At 50.1% G+C, this 11,651-nt stretch overlaps 1 protein-coding gene across 1 annotated transcript in view; it reads right to left on the bottom strand.

The window, feature by feature from the left end:
• Positions 1 to 241: 241 nt before the first annotated feature.
• Positions 242 to 11,651, bottom strand: part of Usp11 (ubiquitin specific peptidase 11) — a 17,494-nt gene continuing 6,084 nt past the window's right edge. Inside the window, exons 2-21 of the mRNA XM_013506931.1 lie at positions 7,642 to 7,751; positions 7,336 to 7,466; positions 7,062 to 7,179; positions 6,548 to 6,693; positions 6,344 to 6,405; positions 6,118 to 6,217; positions 5,563 to 5,736; positions 5,315 to 5,473; positions 4,733 to 4,957; positions 4,530 to 4,613; positions 4,329 to 4,423; positions 3,612 to 3,818; positions 2,926 to 2,978; positions 2,468 to 2,722; positions 2,306 to 2,376; positions 1,941 to 2,053; positions 1,327 to 1,476; positions 1,127 to 1,242; positions 867 to 955; positions 242 to 782 (exon numbers count right to left, since the gene is read on the bottom strand). Of these exons, the coding sequence (XP_013362385.1) occupies positions 648 to 782; positions 867 to 955; positions 1,127 to 1,242; positions 1,327 to 1,476; positions 1,941 to 2,053; positions 2,306 to 2,376; positions 2,468 to 2,722; positions 2,926 to 2,978; positions 3,612 to 3,818; positions 4,329 to 4,423; positions 4,530 to 4,613; positions 4,733 to 4,957; positions 5,315 to 5,473; positions 5,563 to 5,736; positions 6,118 to 6,217; positions 6,344 to 6,405; positions 6,548 to 6,693; positions 7,062 to 7,179; positions 7,336 to 7,466; positions 7,642 to 7,751 (2,593 nt within the window). The 3' untranslated portion in view covers positions 242 to 647. The remainder of the gene's footprint in view (positions 783 to 866; positions 956 to 1,126; positions 1,243 to 1,326; positions 1,477 to 1,940; positions 2,054 to 2,305; positions 2,377 to 2,467; positions 2,723 to 2,925; positions 2,979 to 3,611; positions 3,819 to 4,328; positions 4,424 to 4,529; positions 4,614 to 4,732; positions 4,958 to 5,314; positions 5,474 to 5,562; positions 5,737 to 6,117; positions 6,218 to 6,343; positions 6,406 to 6,547; positions 6,694 to 7,061; positions 7,180 to 7,335; positions 7,467 to 7,641; positions 7,752 to 11,651) is intronic.

Below are 11,651 nucleotides of genomic sequence, written 5' to 3' on the forward strand. Positions count from 1 at the left end.
CTCAGTTTCCCCACTGGAAACTGGAGATGACAACTCCCACATGAGATGGGTGGGGACTGGGTCAGTATTTGTAAAACGCTTCAGAAAACCTGGGCATACAATCAGTGCCAGAATAGTGCCTGGCACGCAGACAGTGCTACTTGGAGGGCAACACTTGGCACATAGCTGGTGCTTAGTAAGTACTCAGAGCAGCAGCCACCACACACCACCCCTGGCAAGCAATGACACACAACCTGGGGCTCAAATCGGTCTTTAGCAAGTGCATAGGGGAAAAAGCACGCTGTGGCGCAAGGACGAAACCCGCACTTTATATATATAACACGCATGGCAGCAGAAAATACAATGTCTCAGTAAGAAAATACACTCTGTTTGGTGAACCCCATCACCAGCCACTAAGAACACTCTGGAGTGAGGAAAGAGGGAAGGGGGAACCATAAATAAGACTAGGAAGGAAGGTCACTGCTCTATGGGGCACAGGGCCTTCTCCTCCTGGGAGAGAGCAACGCAGTGGCACAGGAGAACAGTAGCCACAACTAAGGCTGCGACGCCTAGTGGGGACAGTGAATATGTTTAAGGGAGCCGATGGATACCAGAAGCAGGGTGGCAGAGAGGGCCTCCTTCTTCCCTGTGGCAGGGCCCAGGGTCCCTCAGTTAACATCCATGAACTCAGGGTTGGCTGTGGAGTCACAGGCAGGGGAGGCCAGGTCACTGGATGAGCCAGGCTGGGACTGGCGGCGCACCATGTCCTGGCGTTGGTAGAAGAGGACATAGGCTGCCTTGGACTGCAAAGAGAGGATACGAGTCAGTGTGGATGGAGTGGGGAGTCAGGCAGGAGCAGGGGAGAGAAGGGCGGGCAGAAGTCACACCTCAATCTGATTCTCATTCACAGGTGAGACGCTGTTGTCATCAAAGTAGTGCCACTGGCCACTGTCCTTGTTGCAGGCAAAAGTTGTGTCTGAAAGGGAGGGGGAGCCATCCTTACCCATGCCTGTGTCCAGATCCACTCCCATGACCCCCATAATTTCACCCTAAGGCCACATACCTAGTCACCCACTGAGGACATCCTGACACCCCCCAAATGCAGCACCCACCCTGGGCATGCCCCTGCCCACAGCCTGGCACATACAGTGGCCATCACGAACGCCCCCGTAATGGTTGGAGACAGCGATGAGGTCGTATTTGTACAACTCTGGAGCCGACTCGTTTTGTGGTTTAATGACAAACTCAGAGAAGTCCAGGTCCCTATGGACAGGGAGACCGTTAGTACTGGTGCGCCCCACCCACCTCTTCCCAGCCTTCCCCCAGCCATTCACCCCCAGCCCCGACCGGATGGGGAAGTGCACGAGGGTGTCCAGCTTCTCGTGGGAAGACTTGGAAAAGGAGAAGCGCTTCAAGTGGATGATGAGAATCTCAGGCAGCATCCACAGGTCTAGCTTCTTGGTGGCCAGCTGGTGCTGCTTGCAGGAGGAGCAGTACCTACGGATGGAGCCCAAATTATGCTGTGGACCCCATCACTGCCAGACCTCATGTGCCCCACTGGGCCCACAAAGATGCTCTTTTACTTTCTTTTTGATATGGCCTTGCTATGTAGCCCAGGTTGGCCCTCAACTCACGATCCTTCTGCCTCAGCTTCCCAAATGCTGGGATTATAGGCACGTGCCACCATGCCCTGCTCTATTTTCATTTTATTAATGAGATGGACCCGTAGTCTGCCTGGTACTCCCATCTGTTCTCTTCTTGTTAGGATCCTTTCATTCACTTGTTGAGTACTTATGTTAGGCATTGGCTCTGAGGGGGCATGTGTGGTATGAAGGTGGCTGGTGTGGCAGGGATGTGAACACGGGGCAAAATGGAAGCAGGTACACTTAGAGAGGTAATGGGCTCCTGGGCAGGTGGTGCCATCCAACGAAACCCATCCTGGCCATGTCCTACGCCCTCACCAGGGATTTTCCTTCTCCAGGGTCTCCACAGTGGTGAAGAGCTCGATGCACTCCTGGAGCTGCACTGGAGCCTTCTTCAGCACGTAGCTCACACATTCGTGCTTCACATAGCCCTGAGGGAGTGCCAAGCACACAGCCTATGTCAGAAGGGTGGAGGGGCACGGGTGGGAGTGGAAGCTACATGCCAAGAGCATCAGACTTTAAAGCTAGGAACCTGAGGACCTGGAGGTCTCAGTGGGTGTCCAGGCGCCAAGGCAGGCTATGGGCCTGGATTCTTGGCTCTGTCCCTAGTTGGAGGAGGTGAGGGCACGTGAAGGGGAGTGGTGCAAGGTACAAGTGTCCCCCATCCCTGGGGTGCCACTTACCTCCGCCTCTGCCTCATCATAGTAGCGCCTCTTCATTTCCGGTTCCCAGTCCATGGCAATGTATGGCTGGGCTGGGGGCCAAGGGGAAGTGGTCACGGCTCCTGCTGCTGGGAAATGCCACCTCCCGCCGTCCCAACCCTGGCTCACTGCCAGAGGACATACTGTCCACTTCTTCAGGAGAGGTTGTGCGGTCGCTGGTCCCATTGGAATTCACGGTCTGCAGGGTGAACAGTTGCTTGCGACGTCGCTTTGGGGGCCAATGAGATGTGTGAAAGCCGTTGTCCAAGAGAAAGGGGCACGTCTTGGTGGCCCCAGAGCTGGGTCCAGCCTGCTCCCGCTCAGAGTCTCGGTGGTTGCCCCTGGTGGAGGACCCAGGCGTTTGGTCTTTCTCCTCCTCATCACTGCTGTCATCTTCTCCTAGGACAGGAATGATTATCAGGGATAGGAAGGTGTGAACCCCAGAGGACTGAGGTGCCATTTGCATCCAGGCAACCCTGTGTGGATCACCTATCCCTGACCCCCTGCCCACTCACCCTCAGCCCCTCAACCCCACTCAGGTCATGGGGGACACATGTGCAGACTTTCATCCTTGTTGCCCCTCTCTCCCTCCTCTCCCTCACCTTTCTCTTCCCCATCGTCCTCCTCATCTGAGGTGGGTTTGGTCACGTAGCGTCTGCGACAGAGCAGAGGAAACTCCCAAGGCAGGGGCACAAGGACAGTGGAGGCAGAGCCCAGGACTGGACTTTGGTGAGGATTGGGGGGAATCCATTGGTGAACCCACGCAAAAATAGTTCTTAATCATGGGTCGGACAGGCTATAAAGAGGCCAGCAGTGGCCGGAGAATGTGGGTGCTCGTGCACCAGCCAGAGTGTGGGTTTTAAGCCTAGTAAGCCGCTGGTGAGCAGACACACAGCCAGCTGGGAAGTCCCCTCAGGGAAGCTTCTGAAGGGCAGACTCGGGTATTAAATGAAAGAGAGACTTATCCGGACAACACATTGCTGTTTGCCATGGTAAGGACTGTGACTTTTAAGTACAGTGAAAATCTACCAGTAAAAGTACAATTAAGTCTCTCTGAGTATGAGGCAATTAAATGTAAGAACAAGTCGTCTCTATTTTGCCTGGTTCACCTCTGAATCCCCAGCATCCAAAGAGAGGCAGTAGCAAAGCCAGAGGTCTAGAGAAAGTCCTTCTATGGCCATGCTAAGTGTGACCTATCTTTCAGATATTGCAGGGAAGGTGTCAAGCAAGCAGCTGAACACCCAGGTCTGAGTTCAGGTCCCCCTCCCTCCAGGAAGAGGACACTTACGAAAGTCGGTACATCAGTATGTTATAGAGGCCCTCCCAGGAGAGCCGGTCCTGAGGTACTGACACCAGGAGTGGGTGTCCAAAAAGCATCAGACCATAGTAGGAGTTGTTGTAGTCTTGGGCTGGAGTGCGCTCCCGCAGGTAGACAGGGACCACAATGTCATCTTTTGAGCCCTCTATGGGCTCAATCCGTCCTGAGACCTCATATCTGTGGGGTGTAGACATCAGGTCAGGACTGATCAGGGCATGCCCAAAAGACTCCCTGACTCTGCCTTGGTTGCTCCACACACTCACTTTTTAAAGGGTCTAAAAGTCACCAAATGTTTTGCTCTTTAAACACCTTAGATGATTTGTACAGCACTTTCTGAGCTGTTTTACAAAGTACTTTGGTAGTATCAAGAGTGCCGGGGGGCGGTTAATAAAAATTTTTAGTGACAAAAGGATTTAAAAACCACTTTCTTTTTGGAAAACTGCTTGGTTCTCTAAGAAAGTTTCTCCTCACAAAGCACTATTTAGTTTTTAGTTGCTCAAAGATTTACAAATTTTTCTAGGACTGCTCAGTGGTAGAGTACTGGCTTAGTATGCACAAGGTCTGAGTTCAGACCCCCCTCCCTCCAGGAAGAGGACACACCTATTACCAAAAAAAAAAAGTGGGGGTGGGGGGCAGGGGGACCAGCTTCCTGAGGAACCACCATTTTCCCTTGGTCTCCTCACTCACACAAAGATATCATCGCGATCCAAGATGCTACTCAAAGGATCTTCCAGTTGATACAGCTTATAGAAGCGGTGACTGAAGACATCAGCCACTATCATCTGGGGATGGAATCAGTGGGCTGGTCAGTCTGCAAGGTCTCCGCAGGCCCTCCTGCCTCCCTGTCCCGAAATCTCCCCAACCTGGCCTCCCTCTGCATAGTCTCACCTTGTCTGCCGCAATACCAGTGTGTTTGGACAGAGCCACACACAGATCTGAGATGTTGCCTTTCTTGGGGACTATGACCCGGTGCTGAGAAAGAAAAAACATCCACAAAAGATCAAAAGGGCTTGTGGTGTGTTAATGCAGGAGACCTTGAGGTGTGGGAAAGTAACTACATACGCATCCCTCAGTCTGTCCCCGTCCTCTACCTGCTCTGGCTTGCGACGGGGATCCATGGGGACAAAGAAGACCTCCAAGACCCTCTTGTGGCAGACAGGCAGTGGGACGCTGAGGTAGCAGAAGGGGTCAAAGGTCACAGACACATTGCCACAATCAGGGCACACCAGCGTGGATTTGAAGAGGCCATGGAAAGTGTCCACGATCACAGAATCGTTGCGGCGTTTGTGGTTCTGCCAGGCCTCCTGGGCCACCTCCTATTGACAGTGTCATGGTGGATGGTAAGGCTTGCCCGGGGAAAGGAAACCATGGTTTGGGGATGGCTTCATACAGGGTTAAGGGTAAAGACACTGTTAAAGCCCAGTGGCCGAGTTCCAGCTAGGGCTCTGTGGAAACCATGCCCCCCTTCAAGGCCGGGGTTTATGGGGCAGGAGTCTGGCTGGGTGTGGAGACAGATGTGGTACTGAAGCTAAGGCTAGGACTGAGGCTGGAGGTGAGGTGAAGGGTCAGGGAACTTAGCAGAAAGCAGTGGGATGGGGGGAGCCCAAGAAGGCCAGAGAATGCCTGCAGCAGTGGCCTCAGTGGCTTTCACGGGACTTTCAGGAGCAGCCCACCTGATCTGGCCGCCCAGCAGCATCACACAACTCCACGTATTCCTTCTTCTTCACCCTATTGAGGTCCTCGTGCAGCCCATCCAGGAGGAATGACAGCAACTCCTGAGAGTCATGCTGCTGGCAGCCCAGAAACTGAGATGCAAAATGGCCGACCTTGTTCTGAGAAGACAGGCAGGGCCATCCAAGTGAGAGGGAGCTAAGAGAGGCAGGAAGATGGGGCTGGGGGCGCCCAGGGGGTCAAGTCACACCTTGAACACATTGGGCACGATGAGGCGGTGGCAGCCGGACCACGTCTGCTTCACCAGCTCTGCATAGGCCTCAGCCAGCTCGCCCCGCATGCCTAGTGGGTTGCGGAAGTTGAGCTCCTCCAGGTAGCGGTTGTCCAGGAAGTACTCAGTGAGCTGTGGCACATTGCTGAGGCACTGCGGTCACACAGCCAGGGGAACGAGGCAGAAGCGAGGACGAGGAAGGTGACCCAAGTGAGGACAGAGAAAAGGGAGCAGAAGGGAAGAGGAAAGGGAGTAGGAGACAAGAAGGGGGCAGGAGAGTTAGGAAGAGATGTTAGTACGTCCAGAAAAGGAGGAAACTGGCAGCACAGGAGGGAAAGGAAAGCAGGGAGCAAACAGAGGCAAAAAGTATTGATACTTCAGGAGCGACCGTGGGTGTGTTTATTCAGACCTGAGGGCCAAGCTTCCAACCTGACCTCTTGCTCTGCAGTCCCCCTGCCCCTACAGCTGTCCCCAAACCCCAGCTATTAAAGTCTACCCCTCTGGCTGTGCCAGACACAGCTGCAATGGCCCAACCTGCAGGGCGGAGTTCATGAAGCACGTGTTGCCCAGATTGGTGAGGCCACAGAGGCCCGGCTGGCTCTGGAAGTCCTCATCCTCTTCAGACATGTTGCTCCTGGAGTTGGATGAGAAACCCATCGGCTGAGAACCCGTGCCATGTGGGCACATGGTACTCCCAGGCTCAGTCAGGCTGCCTACTATGGGATGCCCCTAGTCTGCACCAGACACCCCAAGGGCTCACATGACACGCAGCTGTGTGCTGGGCCAACTGCCATCTTTGTTTCGGGTCTCCATGATGACCAGCTGGGTTGGAGGAGGAAAAGAAGGCATGGCATTAATGGAGGGCCTTATGGGCACCCAACCCTCACCTCCTCCAACTTGAGCACCACCAGGTGAGTCCATCTGCCAGGCTACCTGCACAGAAGAGCCCTCCTCCTCCTCTTACCTGCCCACTCTCAAGGGCAGCATCAAGCAGTGTGACATGTGTGTTCCACAAACGATCCAAACAGCCTTCTGAATTCTTGACCCAAAGGCGTGTGTCCTCCTGGGGATCCACCAGAAATCGCTCCCGTGCTGTGCACAAGACTCGTTCTGTTGTGGGTGACGGAGCACACTCATGATCTTCTAAGATCCAGAATGATCAACCCATCTTTACAACCTTAACTCCAACACTTGCTCAATACCCACAGAGCTCCAATACTTGGTCAGTACCTCTTATTCCCACCCAATCTCCAAATGGCTGGCCCACACTCAAGAGGTGAGACCCCACCAATGTTCTCTGCCACAGCATCTACCAGACACCCTACACAGTGTTTCTGCTCAGCTTGCTCAGCGCCTTTTTGGTCCTGTGCAGTCTGGCAGCGCCTTCTCAGTCACAGACCAATCCCAGGCATCCTCAGGTCACTGAGCTGCAACCCATGGCTGGGAACGCCAACTCATTCTGGGATAGTCAGACTCACCCACAGAATCAGCGAGGCTGAACTGAGCAGGGAGCAATGAGTCCGTATCACCATGCTGGACAAGCAACAGCTTGACGGGGTATACCTCCACCTTTGGGATGTTGTACAGCTCGATGACCTGCAAGGGAGAGGGGTGCAGACACAGGTATATCCACCCAGCAGACCTGGAGATGTGCAGACACCTGAGTCTGGACCCATCCTGGGCCTTCAAGGCCTTCCTCCCACCTGATCGTCCAGGGAATCTACCCCACAGCACCCTCCCCTTTCACTATACCTTACGCTCAATGGGTGGCTGGCCATGCTCTAGGCCATACCAGCTGACCAGGTAATGCCAAGCAGCTGCTGGGAGCAGCACATAATCCTCTCCTTCCATCAGTCCTTCTTTGAGGCACCAGTTTATCTGATCTGTGGGGGAGTGAGGATGAGGGAACAGAAGGCAAATCAAGGAAGGAAACTGGTGAATAAGCCTGGCCATCCTACCAATGACCTAGCATAAATAATGGGCTTATGATCATCTGTAGGGCCAGAGGGGACAGGAATGCCAGGGCTAGGTTGATGGTGGAAGGCAGGAACCTGGTACCTTCAAAGAGTTCAGCATTGTTGATGCAGCCAGGAAAGGTGCTGGCGTCCTGGTCCCCTCCCTGCACGTACACCTCCCACTGTTTATACCAGCGCTGCTCCACAAGGAACCTGGGGCCCAGACAGGCAATAAGAATGTCACACAGTTATCTGGGGGTTAGCTGCACAACTCTGCATGGCTAGCAGACTAAAACCAGCAACTCATTGTAACTCAAGATGAAGAGTTTCAGTAGCATATAAAAATAAACCAAAAAACAGGCATGATGGCACATTCTGTAATCTTAGCACTCAAGAGGCTGAAGTAAGAGAATCAGGAGTTTGAGGTCAGCCTGGGCTACATAGCAAGTTCAAGGCCAGTCTGTACTACATAGCTGAGTCTCTGTCTCAAAACAAAACCAAAAAAATAGCCGGTGTGATGGCACATACTTGTAATCCTAGCACTCTGGGAGGCTGAGGCAGAAGGATGCAAGTTCAAGCCCAGCCTGGGCAACTTAATGATTTAGCAAGACCCTGTCTCAAAATAAAATTAAAAAGGGCTGAGGATGTAGCTCAGTGGCTGGGTTCAATTCCCAGTCCTGAAAAATAGACGAATAAATAAATAGGAAAATTTATTCAATGAAACTCAGATTTAGATATTAGATTACCCATCTAAGGATAATGAAAGGGATATGATCACAGATTAAAAAGTGTGCTCTCTATTGGTAAACAAATACATTCACAGGGCTGGGAAACATGAGATTTTATTACAGAACAAAAGATAATCTGTTTATATTAGTCTGTGGGACACAGGTAAATTAGGCTCAAAACAATCCATTTGGCCATTTGTAGCTAATGTTATAAGACTTTAGACCAGTGGTAGCAAACCAATGGCACACATGCCACAGTGGGCTGTTTGTATCATTGAAAGCTCTAAAAGGTTCACCATCACTGCTTTAGACATTTTCTCGAACACACGTCTTTTTTTTTTTTTTTCATTTTTTGAGACAGAATCTCACTATGTAGTTCAGACTGGCCTTGAACTCATTGGGGCTGGGGATTTAGCTCAGCGGCACAGCGCCTGCCTGGCAAGTGCAAGGTCGTGAGTTCGATTCCCAGTATCGGAGAAAAACCAAAAAACCAAAAACTAAATAAATAAATGAACTTACTATGCAGCCCATGCTAGCCTCAAACTTGCAGTGATCTTCCTGTCTCAGCTTCCCAAGTGCTGGGATCCCAGGCATGTACCAACACACTCTAAGCACATCAATGGAGGCAAAAATTCTTCATGGAAGAAATGGATTTGACAAATTTTAAAAATCTTTTCAGAAAGTTAACATTTAAAATGCAAAAAAGAATCTAGCCAGGTGCAGTAGCACACACCTATAATCCCAGCTAATCAGGAGGCTGAGACAGAAGGATCACAAGTTCAAGGCCAGGATGGGCAACTTACTTAGCAAGACAATGTCTCAAAATAAAAAATAAAAAGGGCTGACAAGGTAGCTCAGTGGTAGAACACCCATGGATTTGACACCTAGTACCACAAAAACAGATAAAAATAAAATTGCATATTGGCATTTTTCATCATTTTTGTATTTATATCTTGGCCCATTTTTTTTTTTTTTGCTAGAGGCAAAACGACCCATTTTATTGAATAATATACATTTATAGCCAGAAAATCCTAGCAATTATCCAACTTTTTTTTTTTTTTTAAATTGAAAAAGCCAGGCGGTGGTGCAAGCCTGTAATCCCAGCACTTAGAAGGCTGAGGCAGGAGGATCGTTGCGAGTTTGAGGCCAGCCTGGGCTCAAGGCCAGCCTGAACTGCACAGCGAGACCCTGCCTCAAAAAAAAAGTGTTAAATAGATAGTGGTTGTACCCAGGTGTAGTGGCTCATGCCTGTAATCCCAGCATTCGGGAGGCTGAGGATTGCCACGAGCTGGAGGCCCTGAGTTGGGAGGCCAGCCTGGGCTACATAGTGAGGTCAAGATCAGCCTGAACTACATAATGAGACCCTGTCTCATAAATAAATAAATGGCATTACTGTTCTAATACCAGAATTTGGACATAAAAGCTCACAGACAAACACACACACACACACCTGCCCTATCAATTTTGTTTTTTTGAGACAGGGTCTCACTATGGAGTTCAGTCCGCCCTTGAACTCACTATGTAGGATAGGTTGGCCTCAAACTTACGGCAATTCTCCTACCTCAGCCTCCCAAGTGCTGGGTCCAAAGATATGTGTGACCATATCTGGCCCCTATTATGAATTTTTGACACATAAAAAAGGTGTTCCAAATATTTCACAGCTTCAATGAACACTTTAAGAAATTTAACCTTATGTGCTTCTTTTTTTTCTGTCTTTTTATGGTGCTGGGCATTAAGCCCAGGGACTTAAACATGCTGAGCAGGTTCTCTATCATCAAGCTATACCCCAGCTCACATGATTCTTTAACATATCAATTTTCTCTAGTTCATAAAAGCAGAGAGGTGAGGCGATAGAAGGACTGAAAAATCTTGAAATAGTGACAAATCATCTGAGTAGGTAAACATTTCTGTGGGAGTTTTGTCAGTTGTGTTGGCTTGTTTTTTTGGTGCACTGACTGCCCCCCCCATCCCTCATCCCCATCTGCAGGGAAACACCTCCTCCTGCCATCTGGCAGCTCATGCCACAATCCCTATCACTCACCCTACCCAGTTACACACTTCTCCCCCAAAACCCCTCCTGCCTCCACAGTCAAAGAGGTTCATTTACTCAGTAAGTAATAGTACTTTCAGTGCAAAGGGGGGACAATGCTTGACTTTTTTTTTTTTTTTTTTGGTAGTAGGGATTGAACCCAGGGCCTTAGCACTGAGCAACATCCCTAGGTCTAATATATGTAATTTTTATACGTAAGTTTTTTGTCTTTTTGAGACAGGGTCTCACTGTGCAACCCAGCCTGGCCTTGAACTCGCAGCAATCCTCCTGCCTCAGTCTCCCTCGTGCTGGGATTATAGGCGTGTACCACCACACCCAGCTCTATAATTTTTATATATAATTTTTTGAGGCAGGGTCTAATTTGCCCAGGCTAGTTTGTTCAGATAATAAATACAACATACACTGTTGTACAAAATTTATTACTTATACATTCATATAAGCCAAATATATAAAGGCATCCCAAGAATAAGTTATCAAAGAAGCAAAATCAGAATTTGGGTCTTTTATCTGTAAAATGACATCAATTTGTGCACCAATTAGAAATTCCTTTATCACCAAATTACTGTTAATTCTTCACACTTCAAACGTATATTATGATCTAGATGTCTCCCCCAAATCCTCATGCACTCATAGGTGTGGCTTTTTCAGAGGTGGCTGGATCTAGAGTGTGTGATGCTGGGATCAAGGGTGTGATTACTAAACTGGTCCACAGATTGGTTTAGCATAGTCCTGAGTGTGGATAACGGGAAGGCCCACCCTGGGTGTGCTACCCACCCTAAGGGCATGTAGCCTGGTTAAAAAATAAAGGGCGGAAAGAGGGTCACTGCTTGTTGCTTGCTGTGTGGCTGCTTTTGCTGTTTTCTGCCTGCTATGAACTGTTTCTCCTCTGTGATGCTTCTCAGCCAAGCCACCCAGCCTTGGAGCCAGCCAATTATGGACTAAAATCTCTACAAACTACGAGCCAAATAAACCTTTCCTCCTTTAACTTTGGGTGTCAGTATTTTGTCTTGGCAACGAGAAAAGTAACTAAGACAATATACTTGACTCATTTGTAAAAAATAGTGTGACTGGGGCTGGGGATTTAGCTCAGCGGCACAGTGCCTGCCTGGCAAGTGTGAGGTCGTGAATTCGATTCCAGGTACGGGTGGGGGGACCAAAAAACAAACAAACAAACAAAAACTTAATTCTAGCCCGGCATGGTGGCACATGCTTGTAATCCTAGCACTCGGGAGGCTGAGGCAGGAGGATCGGTGCGAGTTCAAGACCAGCCTGGGCTACAAAGTGAGCTCAAGGCCAGCCTGAACTGCACAGTGAGTGAGACCCTGTCTCAAAAAG

This window comes from Chinchilla lanigera, unplaced genomic scaffold (assembly GCF_000276665.1).
Source record: "Chinchilla lanigera isolate Chin_1 unplaced genomic scaffold, ChiLan1.0 scaffold00115, whole genome shotgun sequence".
NCBI lineage: Eukaryota > Metazoa > Chordata > Mammalia > Rodentia > Chinchillidae > Chinchilla > Chinchilla lanigera.